At 37.7% G+C, this 26,274-nt stretch overlaps 1 protein-coding gene across 3 annotated transcripts in view; it reads right to left on the bottom strand.

Annotated features, from left to right (window-relative positions):
* Positions 1-25,870, bottom strand: part of asap2a (ArfGAP with SH3 domain, ankyrin repeat and PH domain 2a) — a 61,439-nt gene extending 35,569 nt beyond the window's left edge. For 2 of the 3 annotated variants that reach the window (XM_084096107.1, XM_084096108.1), the window contains exons 1-2: positions 25,301-25,844; positions 4,462-4,534 (exon numbers count right to left, since the gene is read on the bottom strand). In XM_084096107.1, coding sequence (XP_083952233.1) covers positions 4,462-4,534; positions 25,301-25,426 — 199 coding nt within the window. In that variant the 5' untranslated portion in view covers positions 25,427-25,844. Of the gene's footprint in view, positions 1-4,461; positions 4,535-25,300 lie in introns of all 3 variants that reach the window. The other variant, XM_084096109.1, reaches the window with a different exon arrangement.
* Between the last annotated feature and the right edge of the window lie 404 nt (positions 25,871-26,274).

Here is a 26,274-nt window from a genome sequence, read left to right as displayed (position 1 = left end):
CCCCAACACTGCTTTCGTCTGAGTAAGATGGCAGTGCTCTTTTTTTCTTAAATTACACAAAAATACACAGCAAGGTTCTTAAATGAAAAGACAGAAAGAAAGAAAGAAAGAAAGAAAGAAAGAAAGAAAGAAAGAAAGAAAGAAAGAAAGAAAGAAAGAAAGAAAGAAAGAAAGAAAGAAAGAAAGAAAGAAAAAGAAATGTACATTAGGTGTACCTTGTTTGTTTATGTTTTTAATTAATTTATGAAGCTACTACAAACTTTATCGTTACATACGACATTGTTATATTATAATGCCATCAAATTCTGTGCAGGCAATTAGCTTACTTCGCTGTAAATAAAAAAAAACGCCTGACAATACTGCTAAATACCTTTGTGGTGTTCCGTCATGTTTCTCACTGACACGCCCCCAAACTCGTAAAGATCGGGGCATCTTTACGACATTGTGGTGTACCATAACCCAGCACAATAGGAACTACTAGTGACGTTAATATACGCTAATAAGTTTTCATCACTGTCTCCTTTTCTATGTATAACAGTTCTATATAATAAAGTATTAGACAGGACTGTTAGACCGACCGTACACTAATGAACACTGAGAATGCGAGAGCGGTGTGCTCAGGCTCTGGTGTTCTCAGTGCCATCAAAATAAAAGTCACAACAACAAGCCTGGCCTACGTCACTTCAAAGTTCCTACTGGCAGTGCGAATGCAAAACGTTCTTAGGGGAACCATTAGTTCTTGGGGAACCATCCTGGTGGCTAGTTCCAAGTTCCTAAATTCCTAAGTTCCTAGTTCTAAGTTCCTAGAACTACCTGGTGCAAAAGCATCCCAGAGGGATGTGAATTTGAGGGAGAGGAGTTGTGAATGGCAGTGAAGTGAAGCAACTGACGACGCAAGTCACATGACAATGACAACTTGGTGAATGTAGTACGCTCGGATTTCATACTATATACTTTTTTAACTGTCACAAAGTAAGTTCTTTATCAAATGTAATACCTACTCAGACATAATATGTTCAGTATGGGATTTCAGAGGCAGCTAGTGTCTTTATGAGTGAGTAATTAAATCATTCTTTCAGCTCATTCAAAAAGCTGATTCACTAAGGAACAAAAAAGTGACTAGCTGCATCCGAAAAATCACATACTGAGCAGTTATTACATTTTATAAGAAACTTTGCAACCAATTAAAAAAATATTACATTCTCTATAGTATGCATGTTGTGTAGTATAAATGCAGTCCAGACGTACTAAATTCACTATGCTGGCATTGTCATGTGACCTACAGTGACAGTTGGTATTTGCTTCACTTACTGTTTTGTGAATATTAAATATTTGGATATAGCAACAAAAAAAAACAAATAACTGACAATATGTCTAAAGTGTAAGTGCAATAACTCAATATTGATGACATTTGTATAGTGACTAATTATAAACCAACTTTTGTCTGCCAAATTTGGGTAGTCAGTTATTTTGTTAGTTTAGCAACACCCTAGCAACTATATAGCATTGAGTGTAAAAACACTCAGAATGCTTCAGAAACCTTGTTAGTTGTGATTTAGTGGGAGGTTTTATTCAGGCCTTGCTCTAAATGATCCTCTACACACCAATGGGGACAACAGTCCTCCTCTAGTGACATCACTACAGTTGTTACTGTGAGTGACACCTGATGCCAGTTCAAGGTTTCATTATTGGCAAAAACCCTCCAGCAGGCCTCAGGAAAGATGGAAAGATGCTCCAGTTCTGTTAGTGTCTTTGCTCAACCACAATGTTTAAATGATATTAAAAAGAGCAGAAAGATTTACCTTTTAAATTTCCCATAAACTAGTGCTAAAATAGAAAAATGTGTTGTTTTTTTATTGGCACATTAACACTTTTGTCATCCTGTGATCATTGTAGCATCTTCTTAGACAATGATAATATACGTTAATTTCAAGAGGATTCAAAATCTCAGCAGTGAATTCCAGACTCCAGCAGTGATTTTAACACAGTCACTGTTCTCTCCAAGTGTGAATTAGACCTATTTCTGCACCTCTGCGTGTGATCTAGCAGATCAGAGCGCTCTGATGAGGAGATTTGTCTCTCCCAATTCAACACTGAGAGACTTACATCCCGGGCTATCTGGCCTTTCTAAAGCCAGCTAACAGCAGATGTCCTGTTCCTCACTGATAACAGAATGCGTTAAGAGCAGAGAAATTAATCAAACTCACCATGGGTCACCAGCCTGTGAGCAGAGAGTCTCTGATTTATTACTTACTGCGGAAGAACATGACGTTCTTATGAAGGATTATGAAATATGGCTTCTCTAATGGATAACCACTTTTAATTGATTTAGAAGGGAGGTTTTTTTTTTTTTTTTTTTGCTATACAGTAGATTGTTCTAGGTGGTTATTGGGGTGTAGCTAGGGTGTTCTGAGAAATTGCCGAGTGAACAATATTTCGATATTTATTTTCATTTGACCTATTTTTACATTTAAATTACCATTGTCATCATCAAATACCTTTTTTGTACTGTACATTATAAAGTTAACTTGTTGCATTTAAAATAACTGGTTTTAGTGTTTTATTTTTTATTTAGACAAAATATATTTATTTTTATATTATATAATGTTGTGGTATATTGTTCCTCTTTAGGTTCAGGTTTTATTGTTTTATTTATTTAGACAAATTAGTATAGAAGTTATTTTTTTAGGATATTATTGTGATTCCTAAATACACTTGCAGCACAACTGATTTTAGTTTTTAGCATTTTAATATCATTTTTATTGATTTGTATTTGTCTAAACATACTTGAATGCAAATGGAAATATGGGCAATAGCACCTGTACTGCTTTCCTTAGCATCCCTATTATTAGCATTAACTTTGTATGATATGCAAATATGGTACGGATATTAAATAGTCAGGTGTGTTTAGATCAGTAAAATGCAAATAAGGAAAAAGGGATGAGGCTTGCAAATTAGTTTCAACGGTACTACATCAAATGGGAATTTGCGTAATCAAATGAGAGTACCAGATCCTGCCAGAATGAAACACAAAAGCACCGATTCCCGCATACAGGAAACAATAACAGACCCACGGCTCTGGGAATCCCATCAGCATGCACGGGATAGACAGATAGACATGAAGGGAGTGTCCTGGCACAGCTGTCCCCTGGGGTGTGGGAGACAGCTGTCCCGCCTGAACAGAGCCAGCAGTGTTCCTAGAAAAGTGTCGATCAGCAGAGCTCGCCCCTGCGTTCTCGTCTGGGCCTCCTTGTGCAGTTGAAACAAATTCAGCGTGTGAATGATCTGTGTTGTCATAGGCAGAGACAGGCTGCACAATGGAGAGCTGCTCAACCTCAGTACCGGCAGCCAGTACAAAGAACAGCCCTTTAGTACACGCTGATAACTGGAGCCATTCAATCAAGCATCACTCGAAAACACTCCAAAAAACTAATTATATTCCAGGAAGAGAGCAATTCAAGGAAGCTGTCTTCTTCGGTGGGTCAGCGTGAAGATAACAGCCTGTCAGCTACATGAATTTAACGCTGTGTCCCAAGCAGACGTGACTCGGTAAAGTGGCAAGCGATCATTTTTGGCTCATGTTAATGAGTTTTAGTTCACAGCAATCATTTGTTGTGCATTATATGGAATAGCCCCACCCATAGTGAAATTTCATTGGTCTAAAATCACAATTGATTTTGTATATCGATCACAAGTTTGTAGTACCTCAAGGCTCAGTAATAGGACCATTGCTTTTCTTCCTTTACATGCTACCCTTGGGAGATATCATTAGGAAGCATGGCATTAGCTTTAGCGACGAAACATACCAATTCACAAAATTTATCAAATGCATAGCTGATATAAAAAAAAATTGGATGACTAGTAATTTCCTACTTCTTAATTCTGAAAGAACAGAGATTAGTGCTTTACATCTATTGCAATCTCTAAATTCTAGCTAGTTGATAATACCTAGAATAACAAAATATATATTTTTTTTAAATGTAGCAGCAAAACAAAATATTACTATTATACATTATACTATATATAAACTTAAAAAAAGAATCTTGATGAATTCAGTTAAGTTGAGTTGAGACCTCACCAACCAAAAAAGTCACTTTTTAGACAACTAGCCTAGTTGACCTCCTGTCTTCCTGTCCCTAGTACATTATCAGGACTCTTCTCTTCAAATATCACTTTGTACTTGAAAAACCCTTTGAGAAACTGAACATCTCTGACGATGGAAATCAAACACACTCCGTTCTATTCTAAAGAACAAACTCTGCTTTTTGGCATTATCAACATATCATGTATCAAGTGTCACCTATAGATAAAGCGGAGTACATTCCTTGTATCAGATGGATGAGCAGATGTGCTCCAGAGATTTCCTGACTGTAATCCAATCAGACTGCGGCCACATCACGAGACAGGCTGAGATGATGTATGACAGAGAGCCGAGGCAGTGAAGTGGCTGAGATCACTTACCCAGACCGGAGGCGTAAATGGCCTTAACTGACTTCTTCATCTTGTAAAGGACACTACGGTCCACATCCAGGGCCTAAACACAGACAGAGAAATAAAGAGAGAGAGAGATGTAATATGTGTATCCCAAAGTGTTTAGGACAGTAATACAGATGCACATTAACATCGGCACTACTGTACCACACACACATTTATTAAAGACCCTTAAAGGGATAGTACGACTTTTATTCAACTATTCATTTTCGTCTGTGTGGGCCTGAATTAATTCAAGTAGTGTAACAACGCAGCGCGTCTTGGTTGCACGTCACCACATAGGCTCACTATTGGCCAACGCTGGACATGTGTGTGATGCGTGTGACGTACAACACAGAAGCGCTGCGCTGTTACACTATGTGAATTCATTCAGGCCCACACAGACAAAAATGAATAGTTGAATAAAAGTCGTTATTTTTGTTGTTTTTTGCACACAAAAAGTATTCTCGTTGCTTGATAAACTTGTGGTTGAGCCACAGTAGTCACATGGACTATTTTAACAATGTCTTTAATAACTTTTCTGGGCCGGCAAGTTTTGATCCCTTAGAAGCCTATGGAGGAGTGAGCCAGCTCTCAGATTTCATCAAAAATATCTTAATTTGTGTTCCGAAGTTTAACGAAAGCCTTACGGGGTTGGAACAACATGAGGGTGAGCGATTACTGACAGAATTTTCATTTTTGGGTGAACTATGCCTTTAATTATCTTTAATTAATTCAATTAATTAAGGGGTCGGGGAGGGGGGGGGGGGGGGGGTGTCCCTGCTGTCTTCAGTCTGCAGGTGATTCATTATTCAAAAGCAAGCTCCTAAAAATACTCTAAAACAATCCCTCCTCAGCAGGACTAGCGGAAGGCCTGCACAGCTGAACCTGTACACATCAACAAAAGAAAACTCCCCAGAAGCACTGTAGGACGCAATAACACACACACACACACACAAACCAATGTAACACTCAATGTATGTCAAGCATAAGCAAGGAACTTAGATACTTTAAAGCCTAAATCTGAGCCAGAGTGTTATTATTATTGTATAGTTACAGTCCACGAATCAATTCGATTATGATTCACAAGCTCTCTATAGGGCTTTTCACACTGCAATTAACCCTGGGTTATCGTCATTCTTAGCCCTGCTTTTAACCCCCTGTAAATGACCGTTTCACACTTGTAATTAAGAAGTAGGGTTAGCACCACTTTTTACCCGGGGTTATGAAACTCTGCCAAATGTGTACAGTGTTAAATGATAGTTTATGAATAACCAGGAATTAATTTTTAATCCTGGGTAAATTATGAACAGTGTGAAATGTGAAGCAAGATGACGCAGGATTCTGTTTATCCAGGGTTTAGAATGGCCCAGGGTTAACTATTTCAAGTGTGAAAAGCCCTGATTTGATTCAGTATGATATAACCTGATTTATTTAGGTCTATTTCAATTAGGCTATAATGTAAATGTTGATTACAGTACAACTCAATAGAAAGACGTTTTTCACCATATCAAATTTTATTATTTCTTTAGTTACATCTTATTTTTCATCCTTTTGACAGTTATATTTGCTCTGAAATGGCTTTAAAGAGCAAAAGAGACAAAAACATAATATACATGTTTTCCACACGGTTTTGATTTTAATAATATTTATTTATTTTATTTGCCTCAATATAAAGAAGCTTAACTAACAATAACCTGTTTTTTTAAACTGGTACTGCTTCATAGAAATTAATGCAATCAGAGACACTATAATATTATCATTATTATTATTATTAATGCTATCAGAGACACTATAATATTATCATTATTATTATTATTAATGCTATCAGAGACACTATATTATTATAATAGTTATTTTATAATCCAATTGATTTGATGTATAAATCACAAAACATTTTGGTGAAATTGTGCGGCCCTACAAGCAAGCAAAGGAACCCATTTTTTTATTTAACCACATTTTTGCATTTTAAATTTCAATTATATATATAATATTAAATAACAATATGACATCCAAAGGGAGTGTAAATCATAAGAAACAAGCCAACACATACTTTAAAGCCTAAATCTAAGACAGTGTAAATTATTGTACAGTTTATTATTGTAAGTTATATTTCCATGTTAGATTTTAGAATTAGATTTTCTGCCAAATCGTGCAGCCCTTCTGGTAACCATTCAGTACCACTGTAAAATGTCAGATTGGTATATAAAAAATAAAAAAAAAGTGATATCAATTGAAAATCTGCATAAAGCGTTAAAAAGGGAAATGGCATATAACATAATAGTTCCTCTATTGTACCAGTTCATCTCATTTGTGGTCAGATGATCACACATCCTCTTCCTTCACCTCTCAATACCTACGCATAAAGCCACAAACCTCCAAACAAATCTAATGAAACACCATCCCTGACACCGACTGTTTGGCCCCGTTCACAAGAGCCTCCACTGTAAATCCTGCTTTTATTAAAAATGCTGTGTAATATTTATTTTCCAAATATATCACAGGAAAGCTTTCCAGATGCTCGTCTAGCGGCTGGCTGGAGTGTTCGGTTTCAGAGCGGTAGGTAGAATGACAATGCTTTTACTCGCGAGCGAGCCGAAACGTGAACCACCAAAACCAAGACGCCTGACAAAGCAAAATGAAAGCTTACTGAGAAAACAGTACAGTTATTAATAAATCTAATTATCAAGTAAAAATAGAAAGAAAGTCACCACATTATTTCATGAAACTACTACCGCTTTAGTAACCAAAGAAAAGCATCAGCCAAAGTCTTTTATATCGTTTTATATTTAGGATTACATTTCAGCACAAAAACAATTATATTTTTAATATCAATTGTGTTATTAAATTAGTGGACGAGATGTGACCAACACTTGAACTTGACTTGAGTCAAAGAGGGATGCAGTTTCATTTTAGGCATTAGACCTCACTGTCCCATTGGGACAGGGGGAAAAAACTTCACACAGTGTGTCTTTGTTTCACACACAAAGATCTACTATACAACTGCCTTTTATTGAAGTGACATGAGAATTGTTGGAGAAACAGGACTTTATAACAGCATTCATAAGTGGATTACTTGAATTAGGTACTAATCCCAGTGACTAGTTAAGTATCAACCACCTGTCTCTTCGAGGTTCACAATATGTGATTGCTCTGCTCCAAAACCCAGGAGATATTTCAGAGTCTGACATTAGAATGCTGCTAATATCAGCTTGATACTCTAATAAGCACAAAAAATACACAGAATTATAACTACACTGAATTAATCAAAAGTAATAATGTTTCAAAAGATTTATTCAATTTAAAATAAATGCTGTTTTTCAAATTTTCTATTTATAGAATCCTAAAACTATATACCTTTCCACAAAAAATATTAAACTGTTTTCAACATCATAAATGTTTCTTACGCAACAATATCAATAACAATATCAGCATATCAGAATGATTTCTGAAGGATCATGTGACCCTGAAGACTGGAGTAATAAGGCTGAAAATTCAGCTTTGCCATCACAGGAATAAATTGCATTTTAAAATATAGAAAAACAGCTGTTTTAACAGGGGAGAGTAGACTTTATATATCCACTGTATGCACATAATGTAAGCATTAAAAAAGTACTTTGGTGGTACCAATACTGTAGCAGATGGCAATGCCATGGTACATTCGTAAGTGTATGAAATGAAGGATGGTTTCAAAGGAAATAAAGTATTCCTGCAGTTCATTTCAAATGAATCCTCCTTTTTAATAGTACAAATCAATAAAAAAAACTGTAAATTTTCCACGCCTTACAGATCCAGACTTTTATACTGCCTTACAGACTGTGCATTTCCCTTTTATGTGCAGAAAGAGGTGCATTAGAGTGATGTGCCGTAAAATCTGACAGACTGATCAAGTATCTCACTGTAATCTGAAACCACCATATATTCATCTCTACAGGCCCTTTTCTCCTTCACTTAATCTCATTTTACTAGCCTTTATCTTTATCTGTAAGTGAGGCACTCAGCCCAGGACAAACTGAGACAGTGTTTTAATGAACGCACATCTCGGAAGGAGATCTGACACTATATTTCTTCAGCTACACCTTCAAATGAATCTTGAAGGGAATTTACAAAGGCATGAATCTCTTTCCACAGCTCATGAAGAGCATATAAGGGGTTACAGAGGTTCGTAGCTCACTGATGTGCTGTTATGACAACACGGTGGCATTTTTTCATCTACATCATTCAACATTAATCGGTTTTCATTTAAATCAGTGAGGCACTAAACGGGGTCCTTGAAAGAATGCAAAGGGCAGAACTGAACTAGTCTCAGCCTCAGACATCACACCCATTGACCATTGGCTGAACATCTTATGCACAAGGCACACAAAATGAGAAACAGGAGTTTCAAAGTCGTCATCTGATTGGTTGAATTCTACAGGATTCCTGGGAGACGTGCATGTCGCGTTCTTTAATGATCCGCCTGGAAACAAAGCCAAACCCCCTCATGGAAGAAGAAAGCCGTCATGTTTACAACTTTGACAAAGAGTGCTTATCAGGATTAACTAAACGCTGGATTTTCAAAAATATGTGAAGTTTGCTGTGCCATTGCTGCCATAAACATGCACAACGTTTTTGAATGAATCATTTATTAGATGTATGCCGGTCTGTTATAACAGAGACATGGACACTTCATTTTAACGCCCCTAAATATGACGCAAAACATCGGTTGCTTTACATGTGGATCAGACGTCCTCTTGGGTGGTCCTTGGCCAATGAAAGCTGCGATTTAGTCCAGACATTCTGCTATCAGTCTGAAGGTCTAGATACATGAGACTAGAACTGAACAGGCTAAGTGTCCATCAAACTTTGAAACGAAGAGGGGCACACCAAATATGACATGTCTACCACAGTCAACATTTGTGCGCTACTTTCATTATGTTGAAACACATTCTGACAGGCTCCCCTGTAAAAGTGTTTGAGTGTTAAATAAGCATGCAGGGACCGACAAGATGTTGTGTTAGTGTTTCTGACAGTGTGAAATGAATTACAGACCTGCCAAATACTCACTCTCATCTGTGGAAATACCTCACTTCATTTGAAACTGCAAACAGAGTCCATTTTAAAGGCTGTACATTTATGAAATTATCCAAGCCACATGATTGGGGGGCGCTGTGTGGGAAATTAACATGCAACCGCCCACATTTACATATGCCAATTCAGATTTACATATCCCAATTTTCACATAAAGTGTCTGTTCAGATCGATGCATAAAGAATGAAAATGTAAATTCACTCTCTGACAGTAGATGGCACTTTTAAAAAGCAGAAATACTCTAGTTTCTGCTCTGATAGCTGCAAGACCATGGCAAACGCTGTGAGTGTGAAATCAGGAATTGTGAGAACATTGTGCTTGGTACATTTTTGGTCTTCAAACCATTTGGGTCTTCATCCGAAAAAGTTTAAATCCCGTCTGGCTAGCACACTTGTAGGCGGAGAATAGGCGGTCTTTTGTTATGAGTTTATGAGACAATGAGGTTATGACTACTACTGGTCTGGAAGTGGTCGAAAGTGGACAAGCTCAAGCACCTGTATTTAATGTCATCCACTTGTGATCTGATCGACCAAAACGCACCTTAATACCAGGTGTAAACAGGGCCTGTGAGACTTCGGATTCATTAGCCACTATAAGTACAGGAAAAAAATAGAAAAGAATAACAAAGTTGTTGGGGCGGCAGTGGCTCAGTGGTTCATGTAGTTTGTCTACAAACTGGAAGGTTGGTGGTTCCATCCCCGGTTCCACCTGACCAAGTGTCGAGGTGTCCATGAGCAAGACACCTAACCCCAGCTGCTCCCAACGAGCTGGATGGCGCCTTGCATGGCTAACACCGCCGTCGGTGTATGCATGAGTGAGTGATGGGTGAATGTGAGGCAATATGTAAAGTGCTTTGGTGGCCATGGGTCTATTGAAAGCGCTATATAAATGCAGTCCAGTTACCATTTACAAAGTGCCGTAAACTGTAAAACTACAAACCATTGTGTCTATAATGTTGATTTTTAAATAATATGATAAATACAAGTTTGCAATATAAAGTACTATAACAGACTGTTTTTGAACAGGTAAAATAATTGGAAGTGAATGACACCGAATACCTCGCACATTCAAGGTACAAATGGCCATGCTTGCTCTTGCATTAAAAATAAGGTGGATACAAAGTGCTGCACAAATTTCCGTTTTTGACATCAGCTTATTATAGAAAAAGAAGTCAAACAGTATTTAGCATACATGTTTTTTGCTATTTATTATTGCTTAGCAAAAATAGTTTGTTTGTGAGCGTCATCAAGTCGTCATAGCATAATTGCCTATAAGTAATTTATTTTAAATAGGACGTAGGCAATTATGCTATGAGGCTAACGATGTAACAACAGTGAATCTGGGCATGTGATCAAACGCACCAAACTTATTGGTTGGCCAGGTTTTTCCTCAGTGTGATGGAAAAGAGCCAATGTTTGTGTTGGGTTTTACACTGTATATTCTTGATGTGAACTCCAGAGTATCCTTTGAAAGGCTATGCGATTGGATGTACGCATACGCTGGTGCATGCATAAAAAAAAAGTATACTTTGGGCTTAAAGGGTCAAATGACAAAGTAAATTGCTATAGCGCCACGTGTGGCAACACATATAATGTAACACACTTGTACTACATTATGGATTGTGTTCTAACATTTACCATTAAGCACAAAAGGTCAAAGAGAGGTGTTGAAAATTATACTGTAAAACAGAATTTGATTAGGTCCAAGAAATCTTGACTAAAATTATAAGTGGACTTTAGGGGGAAACAGAGCCGAATATGACCTCTGTAATGTAAAGAGACTATGTGCTTCATTGCGTTCTTTTTTCTTCTCTCTGCTTCAAAAAGAGCAAGAGTGTCACAACGTCATCTTTGATATCACTCAGGTGATAATGGGTGACACGTCATCTGCCACAGAAATGAGACATTCATTGTACTAGTGTTGTCCTGGCGTCTTTATCCCGTGCTGCCGCCCACACACCAACTTTCTGAACAGAGCCAGGAGGCACTCTCCCATCTTTCACTTGCTTTATTTCCGCTAACTAATGTATAACAGACACCCCACACACTGCCAAAACATTACAAAACCGAAGGTTTGATGACCATCCCAGCACAGTAAAATAGGGACCTCCAAGTCAATGACGTCAGGCACCATCTGTCCTGCTCCAGTCTGGAGAGCTGCATCTCTGAAGGTGCCAGGCCATCGCTGGGGTGACTGTGTCACTTTATATTCCCCACGCTGGCGGGAGAGCACTGGGTTTCAGAGCTTATCACCCCGTCAGGCAGCAGTGACCCTGATTTATGGGACACCAGGGAAGAGTCACACCATGGGCCAAATGGGAGGAACTTTCTCCTGACAGATGCTGCCATGTCTCAGACTGGCAGAAGTTGAGTATCGGGTCAAATAAGGAAAATAAAGACCATACTTGAAGTCAACTTTAAAACTACTGAAACATTTGATGCAGTTGTATGTCTAGATATGGGCCAATGCCGTTAAAAACATACATTAAATATGCATTTCATACAGTGACTTCCATACAGCTTTTCTATGATGAGCATTTGTTTAATTTTGTGAATAAAACTAATTAAAAAAAAAAAGTAAAAAAAAAAAAAAACTGTCCTGATACCATAATGACGAAAAACATTAATGAATTATTTTTAATACATTTTAATTATAAAAACGTATGTTTATTTTTTTCTAAAAAGTGTTACAAAATACAAAAATTTGAATAATTGTATTATTTAATACAAATAAAACCATGGCAAATTTTTTTAATATTTTAAAGGAAAATTATTTTAACAAAACTGCTCACTATTAATATTAATCAATGTCATGTCATGTGGCGTAAGCAACATGCAGAAACGTGCATAAAAACAAAAAACAGGCATTTATAATCACAGAGACGACCCGTTCAGACCCTCATGGCTGGGTTTCAAGGTCAATAAGCCTTTTAAAATGTCATGACTCAAAAACATACTGATATTTATGAATTAATTAATTAATGGTTTTTGGAAAATGAATGAATTTATCCTATAAAATATTGAATATAAAAATAATGATCTGAGCGTGTGTGTTAGGTTGTGGCTCAATTTGGTTTCTCTGTTTAAATAAGCTTAATCCACAAAACAGGGATGAAAGATTCATAAAAAACTGATGATGGTATTCTTAGAAATCATAATGTCTTCCTGTTCAGCTAGAAACCATTCTTTGACAACCTCAGCCATATTCACCAAAATCACATGTGTGGAAGCCTTGCTTACCACCACTCAAAAAACAGCCCAACCACAACCGGCCATCAGCCCGAAACGGCTGACCAGAGCAAGGCCCTAATCTGCCGTCTGGTCCCGGTTAAGCCACACTTAGCCCAAAGCAAAGATTTAACACACTTACACAAGGTTTTTTAAACTCTAATGCTTTTTCAGACTGTGAATAGGCTTAATCTAAGAGCATCCACATTAACACGGCACAGAAATGCTTACTGTATTGCTGAATTTACTGGATCCATCTATGATGAACACTACTAAAAATGGATTTTTACATTTCAGTCTCTTATGCCCACCAAGGCTGCCTTTATTTGATCAAAAATACAGTAAAAACAGTAATATTGTGACAGATCATTACATTTTAAAACAACTGTTTTCTTCTTTCGGTTTTCTAAAATGTAATTTACTACTGTGATGGCAAAGCATTACTGCATTACTCCAGTCTTCTGTGTCACATGATCCTTCAGAAACCATTCTAATATGCTGATTTGGAGCTCAAGAAACATTTTTATTATCATCAATGTTGAAAACAGTTATGCTGCTGAGCAGAATGATTCCAGGTCCGCTACACATAGTGGGATTAGCCGTGACCTGGCCTGCATTGTTCTCACATTTGCAACTATTTTATGACGGCATGTCTAGCATGGGTTAATAACACCCTCCTCCCCCTCCATTCCCACTGCCCCAAACTGACAAAGCAAAAAGAATTGTGGCAACTAGCATATTTCTGATGTATCACAATCTATTTTTTACTTCCTCTCACTGCATGCCTTCTAGTCTCAACCCAGATGCCAGTGCCGCCCACTTTGAAGAACAAAGCTGGAATCATGGGAGCGTCGTCTGCGGGGCACGTGCTTGGCTCCTGTCTGGTGTCACTTTATAACATGTCGCACTTTCATCTCCCCCAAACCAGACAAAAAACACTGCAAACACAGTTGAACTTGGGCCAAAAGAGGCCGTCTGGATCGCAATTATCCAATTCAGTGGGGAAAGGGAGCTGATTAACATCCAGGTTTCACAGAGGCACCAGATGTTTTCGCTCGATAAACAAATATTGTGAGGAGGAAGCAGGCTGATGCAGTTCTGGGTCGCGCTTTCTTCATGTGTGATATCTGACGCCGCTGTAGTGTTTGTGAATGGGAACCATGAGAGTGGTGTGTTATTATGGTGCAGTCTAATACTCCAGACAGGCAGTAAACTCCACCCTGTGTGGTCCACTCGTGTGTTGGAGGCATGGGTGTGCTCAAACTCTCAAGTGTCTAATTAGTTCAGACCTGAAAGAGAGCTGAATTTATCTTCATCCAAACAATGGTGTATGGGTCAACTATTAATTTATTTTTTTAAAATACATGAACAATGCAATTCATACACAGTGTTGGGGGTAACGCATTACACATTACAAGTACGCACTAAGTTTTTCAAGTAACTAGTAAAGTTACAATAGTTTTAAATTGCCACATCCAAATCATGTGATGCGACGAACAAAGTCATGATGTCATAGATAGGTCCACTGCAGACTCTCTTGACTGAGTGTCAAGGTCAATAAATGTATCAAAATAATTGAACCTTTTTATGAAAAGGCAGTTCGGGTTATAAAATATCATGTGATGCGACTCTCCAAAAAACGTAATAAAAAAAGTGTCCCTACTAAAAATATATATTTAAAAAAAAAATAAAAAAAATAATGATTAAGGTGTTTGAACGTACATGTAGTTTTCAATGTGCAAGAAAAAAAAAAGTATTTGATTTTTTACTTTTATTTATTTATTTATTTTATTATATAAATAAAAACCTTTCTTAAAAACTTTTTCCTTGTCTTTATAATGGACAGGACACTCTTATGTGTCATTAATCTTTATAGCAATACGAGGACTAGCATGTGCATTTGTGCTATTTTTGTATCAAGTAAATTAACAGTATCATCTGAAATCGAGAACCAATAACCTTTGTTTTCATATATCTACATTGTCAGCCACACCAATAACTGCTTCTCTCACAAAGGTCTTCATTTCGCAAGCCAATCTGCTTCTGATATCCTCAAGCATCTCGATTTTGTTTCAAACAGATGTTTTTGTACAGCGGAAAGGGACCGGATCTGGTAGGTTGCCCAGTATTTTAATGCACTCTTTGACCCAGGGTCAAATAGTGACGACGTGTCCTTTGTGTACAACCCCTTAGTGTATCAAGTATATAAACAACTTGTCAATAGTGCTATAAGCAGGGAAAAAAATATCAAAAACAATGACTCCTGGTTCAACTGTTATTCTGAAATGGTCATCTGATTTCTTCACAGAGCTATTCCAGGGCACTATAATTGAGTTGCCACTGCCATTCAGGAACAAGAATAGCCTTTTCCCAGTCATGGGCTGTTGCAGAAAGAGGAATTTAAAGGAATTCAAAACACAGCTCTTCCGTCATTTGCTGTACCACTAAACTCAGGAAACTATGGTGTCTAACTTGGTATCTGGCTTGACCCCAATGTTTGTGTATAACACTGTCTATAAAAGAAAACTGACATCTATCATTGCTCTTGAAATGTTAACTATGGTTTGCTGATACTCAATGTGGCTTCAAAACATGTCAAAGAGCAACACACAACGAAGGAAGAATAGGGGGCTAAAGGTTTGTAATATCAGCGCGGAATTGTGTGTGTGTGTGTGTGTGTGTGTGTGTGTGTGTGTGTGTGTGTGTGTGTGCTCTATTAATGTGATTGCCATGATGTATCTCCTCCCACTAATGCTCCTAGAACACCTTGTCTGCCACACCATCACAGCAAGGGTCTATTAGCTCAGCCTTCTACACAGTTTCACACACACACACCACAATTTCATGCACAGAGTGTGATAAAAGCAGTTAACGCCACCGTTTCTCAAAACATCAGCAGTGTTTTTAATATTTCCGTTTCCACCACAGTGGTCTGAACTCACCCTTATCCACATTCTCACACATTCACCATCAATCAAGTGAGAAAAATTGCTACTAAACTGCACTTTAATTCTGGAGTGCAAAGAAATAGTCGATTTGGTGTAAATTGGCCAAAAACGACAACAACAAAAAAAACTGCGGCAACGTGGCACATCTACACGGCCTACTCAGCAAACCACCTTCAGACATGAGAGGAGAGAAAACAGAAAGAAAAGCTGCAACTCATTTAAAAACACATGACCTGAGCATAGCGTGCATTCCTCCCCTCTGGAGCCATGTAGCCGAACAGTGCTGAGTTAAGCTTTACTAGTCTACAGAATGATATTGGTTTTTACTAGACTTAGACTACAGAATAGGTTGGGCTTTACAAGACTACAGATTATACTGTTGTACTAGACTATAAACTAACATGGGTTTTACTATACTACAGTTTGTTACAAACAAGTCTAGACTTGTTACACTTGACCACAGATTAGGCTTGGCTTAAGTAGATTACAGAAAAAGATGGGGTTCACCATACTAGATTAATCAGGGTTTTTCAAGACTATGTTCTAACCTAGGTATTACAACAGTTTGACATAATCGAGGCTAGATTTGTTACACTTGACTACAGAATAGGCAGAGCTTTACTAAACTACAGAATATTCTGGGCTTTACTAGTCTTCAGAAAATGTTGGGCTTTTTTTAGATTACAATACACTATGCTGTGTTTTGCCAGACTACTAAACTGAGGTTTACAAGACTACAGAATGGGCAACACTACAGTTTGTTACAAACAAAACTGGACATGTTAGACTTAGGTTGGACTTTATAAGACTACAGAATGTTCTTGGCTATACTACACTAGTCTCGGCTTTACCAGACTACAAATTAAGCTGGGTTTTTAATACACTAGAGGTTATTACAGACTTGTAACAGACAAGGCTGAACTTCACTTGACAACAGATTAAGCCCAGGTTTACTAGACCAGCTTTATTTGACTATAAGACTAAACTTGGCTTTACTTTACTAGTCTTCTCTAGATTACAGTCTAGGCTGACCTTCTCTAAACTACAGAATAGGTTTGGCTTCACTATATTACAGAGTATGGTTGGCTGAGCTGGACTAGGAAGAGAAAAGAAACATCAAGCCGTCTAGAGCAGCAATGACAGAAAAGAACAAGACTTTTATCACACCATGAGCTTATTGGTTCTTTTTTACGGAACAAATGTTTCTTTTCATTTTCTTTTCTTTTCAAAATAATTTTCAAAAATGACATGCTGGGAACATGAAAACTGACATTTAATGTCGAAATGGAAAAAAGCTAAAAAGTATTGTGCCATATATAGAACCTGTTACTATAAAAGCACAATGGCATTCGCTTGAGTGATTTCACAAGGCTGAATAATGTGCTTTATTAACTCAAACAGGTTTTATTGCGACTCGTCTCTTGTAATGTCACGGGACTGCCCTAAGCAACCAGTGTCAAACAAACACAATCTCCCTCAGGACTGCTGTTAAGTGCTCCATAAAAATAGAGGTAACTAGAGCACTATAGGGTTAAAATGCTCACCTAGACACACACACCAATGTGACATCTCTACCACAAAAAAAACGCATTACCAATGTACTAATTTGGATGCAGGAAAACAACACGTACTAAAGCTCTGTGGTCTTCTCTTGATGGCAGTTCAACCTAACAAAACCACCATTGTCTAAGCTGAGTGTGTGCGTGTGTGCGTGCATGCGTGAGGGCGCGCATGCGTGTGTGTGTGTGTGTGTGTGTGAAAAAGAGAGAGAAACAAAAGAAGGGAAAGTGCAACACGCTTCTGCAGACAACTAATACTTGACTGGGTCAAAGTTCCTTTGAGAAACTAAAGAAATGAAATGGCACACCAAACCAAATTTTAGAAAACCTTAAATTGAAACAAATCAAATGTATGTGATGTGATGTCTGTAATGAGAAGCTAAGGTTCCTAGTCTCTTGAAAGCTCATCAGTATATAGGTCCATTTGTCTTTAGTGGAAGCACTTGTCAACAGGAAGACCTTTTGCCCTTCAGTGGGCACTTCAAAGAAAAGCCCCTGTTTTATGTCCTTCTGGGTACACAGCACATCAAGTGTTATGAGACATACTGGACTGACCACAACTCATCCACAAAACTAGCAGCTGAGTTCAGCTGGTAAAGGCACCATGTTTTTTTTCCCATTTGTTTAATGGTTAACCCAAGACCTAAGATGCCGCCTTAAAGGGACAGCGCACCTAAAATGAAAATCCTGTATATTTGCTAACCCTCGTATCCTTCCAAACCCTTATGACTTTCTTTTCTTTATAAAAGGTGTTTTTTTAAAGAATATCCTGGTCACTGTTTTCAATATAATGGACATGAATGCAGATTGGGGCTTGTTGAGCTCCAAAATGGGGGGGGGGGAGATGCCACATATAAGTGGTTCATACTTCTTATATGCCATATTCCAAGTTTTCTGAAGTCATACAATAGTTTCATGTTTTCATTTCATAAAAAATTAACAAAGATACAGTCAACAAGAAGAGGCTTTTATCAGTCGGTTAGTCACAGAAAAAAAGAAGAAAAAAAAAGAAAAAAGTGCTTTTTTCACTTGTCATCCATCAACCTCAGATATGGCTTTTCATTTGCCACATGCAAGTAGTAGAAACGTTACATGGTCTCTTGATCTAATGTTAACCTAGTTAAATGTGTGCTATTATTAGGCACATATCCTAGTGTTTGTGCGGAGTGTGGAAGCGTGATCACTTACATTTTTACCTGATAAGAGCGGAAACAATCCATCGTTTTTGTTCATACAGATAAGAGTACGCGCCATACTCTGCCAGCTGAAACCTCAGTGCCTATTGCCAAGTCTTGCTGCAGGTCTTTTGCAGTCACTCAAGGGTTTTTCTGAACCTGCCTTCTCAAAAATCTGTTTGCAGCCATTGATAGCTTCTTTATTCTGCCCGTCCAGGTAGTGTAACCACTGTTCCTTTAACTCTGAACTCATGAACTAAGATGCCAATGGTGTTTCTAGGAACATGTAGTGCCTTCGGTATCTTTTTGCATCCTGTTCCTTGTTTGTGAAGGGCGATGATATCTTCTCTTAACTTTTTTGGACCATTCTTTTGACTTAGACAAATTTCTAACATGCAGACAAAGGTGACACTCAACAAACATAGCCAGTTCAGATATTTCATGTGTTCTAGCTCAAGCACACCTGGAGCAACTAATGAAGCCCTTGATTAGTTACATCAGGTGTGCTTGAGATAACATCTGTTTTGCAAATCTGTGCTGTTGTGAGGGATTCTATTCAGAGGGTTGAATAATTTTGAGACTGCAGAAGTCATTAAAAGTGGAATTTTCAGTTGAATTTGGGGAAATCACTTGAAACATTTGTTGTGTTGAGCTATTTAAATTACTTTTGTTTGATTTGTTAATTGCAAACAGCTGAAAGTATGTAAATGTAGCCAATAATCCTGATTTGCAATAATAATAATAATAATTTCAGTTACAGCTGTGTGTATAGAAAAGCTTGAAACATCTATTTCAACCAACTCAAATCAAAAACAAATACTCTCTGATTATGTAATCTGAATGAAAGGTGCATTTCTGAGATGGCAAGTCAGCATCGTCAACTTCATCTATGCTGCCGACTCTAAGAAAAGATTAGTTTATTAATAAATAATTACAATTTCTCCTTGCTATTTTTTTCCGACATAATCAATATTTTTGTGGCAAAACTCAAGATTACCTAAGAAACAAAAAAGCGACACAGAAAGACATACACTGGCTCCTGTTTTAATGACTGCTTTATAATTTAAAGCGACTGTAAGGGAGTGTGTAAACTCCAGGAGACTGATGAAGGCACAATCTGACAAAATGAAGACCAAATGTGTGTGCTGGAGATGTGTTGAATGTGAAAGAAACAGTTCCCACACTCCACACTGAAGATAAACTGTCTGGAATACTGCAATACTACTGCGTTTTGATTACTTTTATGGTATTATTATAGTGCTGTCCTTTTTGGACCTTCACAGATGTGGTCACTATAAACAGCTGTTGTATGGAATATAGCTGTATGAATATTCTTGAAAATATCTCTGGGTCTGGAAAAACATGAGGATGCGTAAATAAATTTCATTTTTAATTAACTACTCCTTTAACGTCAAAAACTGAGAAAATGAAACATGAGTTCTGCAGGATTTGTATTTGTTTTTCAGAGATGAACACTCCCTCACGTCTACAAGCTTTCAGCAGTGGCAGCAGCATTAAAAATTCAGCAGCTGTAAAAATAGCAGCAATCCAGAGCCCAAGCGAGCATGTCGAAATGTATATGCAGGTGGCGTTCGTACATTTTAGAAGAAAAGAAATGAACACTAGATGAAGACTCTGAGATCATGACTTTGCTTTTTCCACGGTGCAAGGAAAAACACTTTTACTAATCAACTTGAAATTGAGTGCTGAATTGAAAAAAATATATATATTTATATCAATAAGTAATGTAAATATTAGTCTAATGAATCATAACTATACTAGCGAATAATTATAAAAACCAATATGGTTGGCAATATATTATGCATTGTTAATATTTAGGTCTACAGACAATTACAAATTTAAAAGATTAAAGAGTAGAAACTAGGATTTTAATGCAAGCCAAAGAAGAAAAAAAAATGGCGTGCAGTTAAAAGTCCTCAAATTTGCCGTTGGGATTGCTTAAAGTGAAAGAGACAGTGTAATACGATTACCAGCCACCCCTGGGAAATGGATGGCCTTCTTCAAAAAGGACACAGCAACAAATCAATGGAGGGAACTTCATTAATGAAGAAGTAGAGCTTGACCAGTTAACAATGGCCCTGAAAAGGGAGTTGTCCCTGGTAATCTGTGACAAACCCCCAAGATGGGACAGAGGGTCTCCCTGCCCCCATCAACACTCACTAAACAAAGCCAGTGCACTTGTGAACCCTAGCAGATCAATACAACCTGCTCCACCAAATTAATGGGATTTCCTCAACCCCTCTTTTCCAACATGTCATCAGGGATTCATTCAAGATCCTTTGGCATCTACCATGTGAGATACAGAACTCCAGAATCTATTGGGAAAGGGCCGTGGCTTTGGCCCAAATCAAAGGGAAAGTTTCCCAAAAATACAGTGAGCTAAGATGGATTCGCAGCATGGTGACCACCAGAAAAGCACTTACTCCACCTCAGGAGATGTCACCAAGCTCTCGAATTTTCCAATCAAATCCTGATGGATAAAGTTCCATCCAAAATAAAAAATCCTGTTGAATGTCACGTTTGAAAAAACGTCACGTTTATGTAAATGGGATGCAAATTCCTTTTTATGCTGACTTTCTAATCACAAGGAGTGAATTATGGTCTCAAAAGACAGCAGGTTTAAAAAGCATCTTAACATTTACAGAGGACAGGTGGCAGGTGCTAGTGTTGTTTTAGCTTTTGTCCACCGTAATCTCAACTACTGGTGCTTTAAATCCCCCACAACTCACCTGTTCCACAGAGCAGCTGCTGGTTCCATCAGCATTGAGAGTGTTTTACTTGCATTTGCGACTAAAATGTGAAGAGTGCCAAGTGTAAAATTTATTTAGGAGCATGTGTTCAAATAAAAATAGTCCCTGTGGGTCCTTAAAAGTCTAAGTTTATTTAAATTTGCTGCACGCTTAAAGTCAAAACACAGGCGCTGTTGCGCGTTCTACAGACTCGCGGCTTCAGCGCATTTCAGTCAACGAATGCCACGCATTTATACCAAGCAATTACATACAATCTACTGTCAAGGAATTATGATAATGTTTACTTGATGGTGTTTATATTGTAATATGTTGAAAAATATCTCATTAAAAAATCTCATTTTAAATATAACATTTCAAAATAAGAGTCCCAGTGTATTTTGGGCTTGTTTATAATTAAAAGTTTCGCATTATGCATAACCTTTTTTTTCTGGTTATTATTTGTATTTTGGTTACACAATAAACTGTATCTTGTTTTAAAAGTAAGTTAACTCTTATAGCTTCTGTCTGGGCTGCTTTATCACAAGAAACTAAGAACTATATTTAACACATATTCAATATTTATTTTATTTGTACTGAAACAATATATAACAGAAATATTTAAATCTAGCCTATAGTGTGCTTTTTGCATTCTAATAAATTAAATAATTTTGCTAATAAATGTCTCCTTGTATTCATTAATTAAGAAAAAACACATGATTACTTAAGATATTTTCATTTCGGTTTTTAAAGAGCTCCTAACTGTCAAGCCCTGTGACACTAGTGATAAAGAAGCAATCCAAGTAGACTAACCTATCTGGTTCAGCTGGTGACCATCTTAAATGAGATCATTATAAGATTAATAAATCATGGCTATGCTGGTCAAGCTGGTATACCTACAACAACAATAGCTTTCCAGCAATAGACCAGCATTGCCCATCAGAAAACCACGGAGGAACCTGAGTTTGTTTACACCAGGGTAGCTTCCAGTTGACTAGAACAACAAATATCTAATGACAACTAATTAATAAAAATATTAATTTAAATCATATTTTGCATAGAACCTATTTTTGATGTGTTCTACATAAAAAATCAGACAGGTGGAAGATAAAACAAATGGAAAAAAACATCAATTAACACTGAGAAAGAAACCCAAGCTGTTTCTAGGCAGCAGAATATTACAGAGACCTGACTTTCCTAAGGACAAACCGGAATATCAAAAGAAACTGTAGTTCAGAGAGTGCTTATTTGGTTGATTATGACTTCTGGACAACAACGCACCACTGGCTTCAACAGCCGAAGGTTTTCAGCAGACAACAAGGTCAATGCCAACATTTCTTAAGGATAACAGGAATACCATAGTGATTCCCTGTAATCCCCAAGCAGAGTCATTCAGCGGGATCACACACTTCACTGACACACTGTGAATGTGAACTCTGTGTGGAAGTTACAAAGATGCACTCAAACCACACATGGGTAGGGCAGCACTGAAGCCTTGAATGCGTTTGAAACACTTTCTAAAGATAAAGTGCAACCAAGGAGAAGAAACTCCAGCCAATATCTAAACTAGAGAGTCAGATAATTCTCAGTTTGAACTAGGCTATACAGCTTACTTTGGCCTACAAAAGTGGGCTAAAGTGGGTTAAACTTATTTAAAAGAAAGTCTAGTTATATCCATATATCAGAAAATCAACATTCAGATAAATGTGAGAGAAGATTCAGATATCATATTAAGCACTGGTGCTTATTTGATTCTGAACCCGTTGCCCACAGCTGACCTCGCAACAAGACAAGGACACATCCGACCATAAATCAACCCCACTCTCCCACGCCATAAAAGAGAGAGAGGTTATTAAACTAAAAACACCAATATGTTTCACAGTCCAAGATCTGATTTACAGTCTAAAAAACACATTTTACTCATGAGGTGACTTGACACTAAAAAGATGCAATCAATAATAGCTGGAACAGCACAAACCTTAGTGTTTGTAGATGAAGTACTCTATATAATACATAAATATAGTACTACATGCAGTTCTTCTCAGTGTAGTAGCATTAGACGTCTGATGGTTATTGGTTAAGTAAATGTTTGGTTATGACCAGCCTATCAAGTGAAGGCCATGCCACATATTGTTACCTCAAAATGGGTAGTATGGACTTCATTTCCCTATAGTGGCTGAGGCGTTCACAACTGCAGGCCTCAAATTAACTTGTTTTCCAGTGTAATTGCATTAAAAAGAATTTAGGAATTAATTATAGAATTCCTTCTATCTAGTCCTGTTTGTTATCAGGCAAAAGCTGCAAGCTAAATTAGGCCCTTATGTTAAAGTGTCTGAAGCAATGAGACCCATGAGGGAAGCAGTTTCGAAGTCATGAGACAATACAGAGAAGCATCATAAACACATTTTCTGTGAATACAGCAAACCAATCACAATGCAAAAAGCTTCTCATTAAAACATGGAAGGGCATCGATAAATCCCCCAAAAATTTGGACTCTTGTTTGTTGGTGAGCGGTCAGTGTGAGACCAAACACACAAAAAACACCCAAATTACAGCGATTCCATAAAACTACAAATATGTGGGCAGCACTATTTATGTCCCTGAAGCAATGACCACAAAGCCTAAGAGCGAACAAACAGCATGCAATAAGAGGAAGACCAAAAACAATCATTTAGCTCCAGACTTCCTGAGTTTTTCCTAGGACACTCAGTCACAGGATAGAAAGCAGTTACCCACTTGAAGAATTACCTTAAAACCAACAGGAATCATTTAACCCAATGTCATTTAAAAAAAAAAAAAAAAGCGGATTTAAGTTATAACCAGTGAAATACATTAGCAATAAACTGACATTAAACTCACCTTGCTATTATCAGTGACAGTCACTGCTTTGACCCTTTCTAAGATAGCATAACATCTTGACAAACTACATTACTGTTATCTGTATACTCAATAACAAGTCTATAGAGCCTGCAGCATCTATGACGGTAATAATCTGGAGCTGCGATGATGGATATCCCACAGGAAGCTGTCTCCATTCAACACAACACAAAAGCAGCAGAGCCCATCGAGTTGAGAAAGGCTATTTATATCTGGTCAGGGCGAGGCTTCACTCACTTATGAGATGTTTTTATACAATATAGACACACTTTAGATGCACCACGTTCATATTCCCTGTCAGAAAATCCAGTTAAAACTGGAAGATGTGTTTTGGAGCCTGGGTCTAATATGGTCATCCCAACTGATGGCTGGATTTAGAGGGGTTCAGGCTGGTAGACTACCTTATCATCACACTACCTGAACACCTGCTTCGCCAGTTTAGAAGACCAGCTAGATTTGGATCTTGACTGTGAGAACACTGTATAGCAGATTAAACTGTAGTCTGGTGTATTATCTTTTTTGAAGCTGGTCATTATCATGTCCTAACTTGGACCATCTTTAAGGATGTCAAGGTGGGTTTTGAAACATTGTAGTTGGTCAACCAGATGCCCATCATGCACCAGCTCTAAGACCCAACTAGAAACCAGCTTTGATGGACAAGATAGTGAGTTGCTGGAGCCTGGTCCCAGACTAAAATGCAAGTTTGAGCTGTTTTAACTGAAAGCAACATGCATTGCCATATATTAAAATATGTCAGGGCTGTTGTTTTGTCTCAAGATGCACACCAGTAATGTTTTTTTCTAAGGCACATTTATAAAAGCTATTTAAACGCCCTCATTAAACTAAAGCCTAATCCTGGCTTAATCTAAGCCCTGTCTGTGAAACCGGGCCGTTAATTGTAACAGGTGCTGATCAACTATTATTTTTCTTCCATATAAATTCTAACCCACTCAATGTATGTATTTCAGCCTGTGCATTTATCTAAATAAGCAGTGAATAAACTAACTGTTTATTAAATCTAATAATCAGCATAAGACAATGCAATACAGCAGTTGTCTGATGGGTGAGGCATCAACAAAGGATTTGCCTCCTCAGTAACTCATTTAGTTACTCTAAGAAGGAGGGGGGTGGCAATATCTGACTCTAGAGGTCTTGCAAGTAAGCAAAACACCCAGCAAGGTTTTAACAATAGCAAAATAGCAGGTTAATTAAAGTTATGAGTCTCACCTCCTCCAGTGCGGCTACAGTATTCCTGCAGTGAGTCATTCTAGTGGTGAAGTTTGAGGCGGTGGGCGATTTATAATCTTCATTGGTCTCCGCCACAAACTCCGCCACTGTGATCTGGTCCGGCATTGTATTTCCTTTCGCAAAACCCACAAATGTCGGTTTTAATCCTTTTAATGACCGGTTGTGGTGCACTTAATGTCGAAATTCAGAGATACAGTGACGAAATAAAACTCTCATGAGCGTCCTGAAGTCTTATCATCGCTGTGTTTTGTCCTCGGTGGATTAAAGACAAGTTGGGAATTAATAAAAATCATTAGCCAACTACAGAGAAGTGACGCTTCTACGACGGGAAATCTCTCTCCCACGGTGTTGGTTCTCAGTTCTTCCACCAGTGAAAGAAAGTGCGAATTTGGTCCACTCGTTTGATAATAAACCAGTCTGGTGATGTAGTCCTCATCTGTTAAGGGACTAGTGTACGTTGTCGTGCTGAGATTGCTGCAGGCTTTGGGTCGATGCAGCTCTTGCAACGCAATTCAATGAAAGCGCAGAAATTGACAAAGTAAAGGTGGAGGAGATTCAATGGGAAAGGAGTGACCAATGAGGAACCAGAGCTAACAGCTTTCAGCCAATCGTAACTGACGCAGGGCGTGGCCTGATTGTAGATCGCCTTTAGGATCGTGAGCGCCTCTCTTAAGGTGGAGAAGGACATTTTTAAGCGTGTAAATAAAAGAAATTGACATTTAATGTCTCTCTGAAGCCAAGGATTTTTTTACAAGTGTTTTTTTTATTTTTTACTTTTAAGTTTTTAAAGCTATAGTTCGCCCAACAATAAAATTCTGACTTTATTTACTCATGCTCACCACGGAATTATTATTTTTTTAATGTTTTTTTTTTGTTGCTGTTGTTGTTTCTTACAAATTATTATTTTAAATGTTTTTGTTACAAATGTTTTAGGCAGCTTTCACATACAACGA

The sequence above is a fragment of the Abramis brama genome, assembly GCF_963993115.1.
Source record: "Abramis brama genome assembly, chromosome: 21".
Lineage (NCBI taxonomy): Eukaryota > Metazoa > Chordata > Actinopteri > Cypriniformes > Leuciscidae > Abramis > Abramis brama.
Note: the sequence above shows the minus strand (reverse complement) of the source record. Positions and strands in the feature narration are given on the sequence as shown.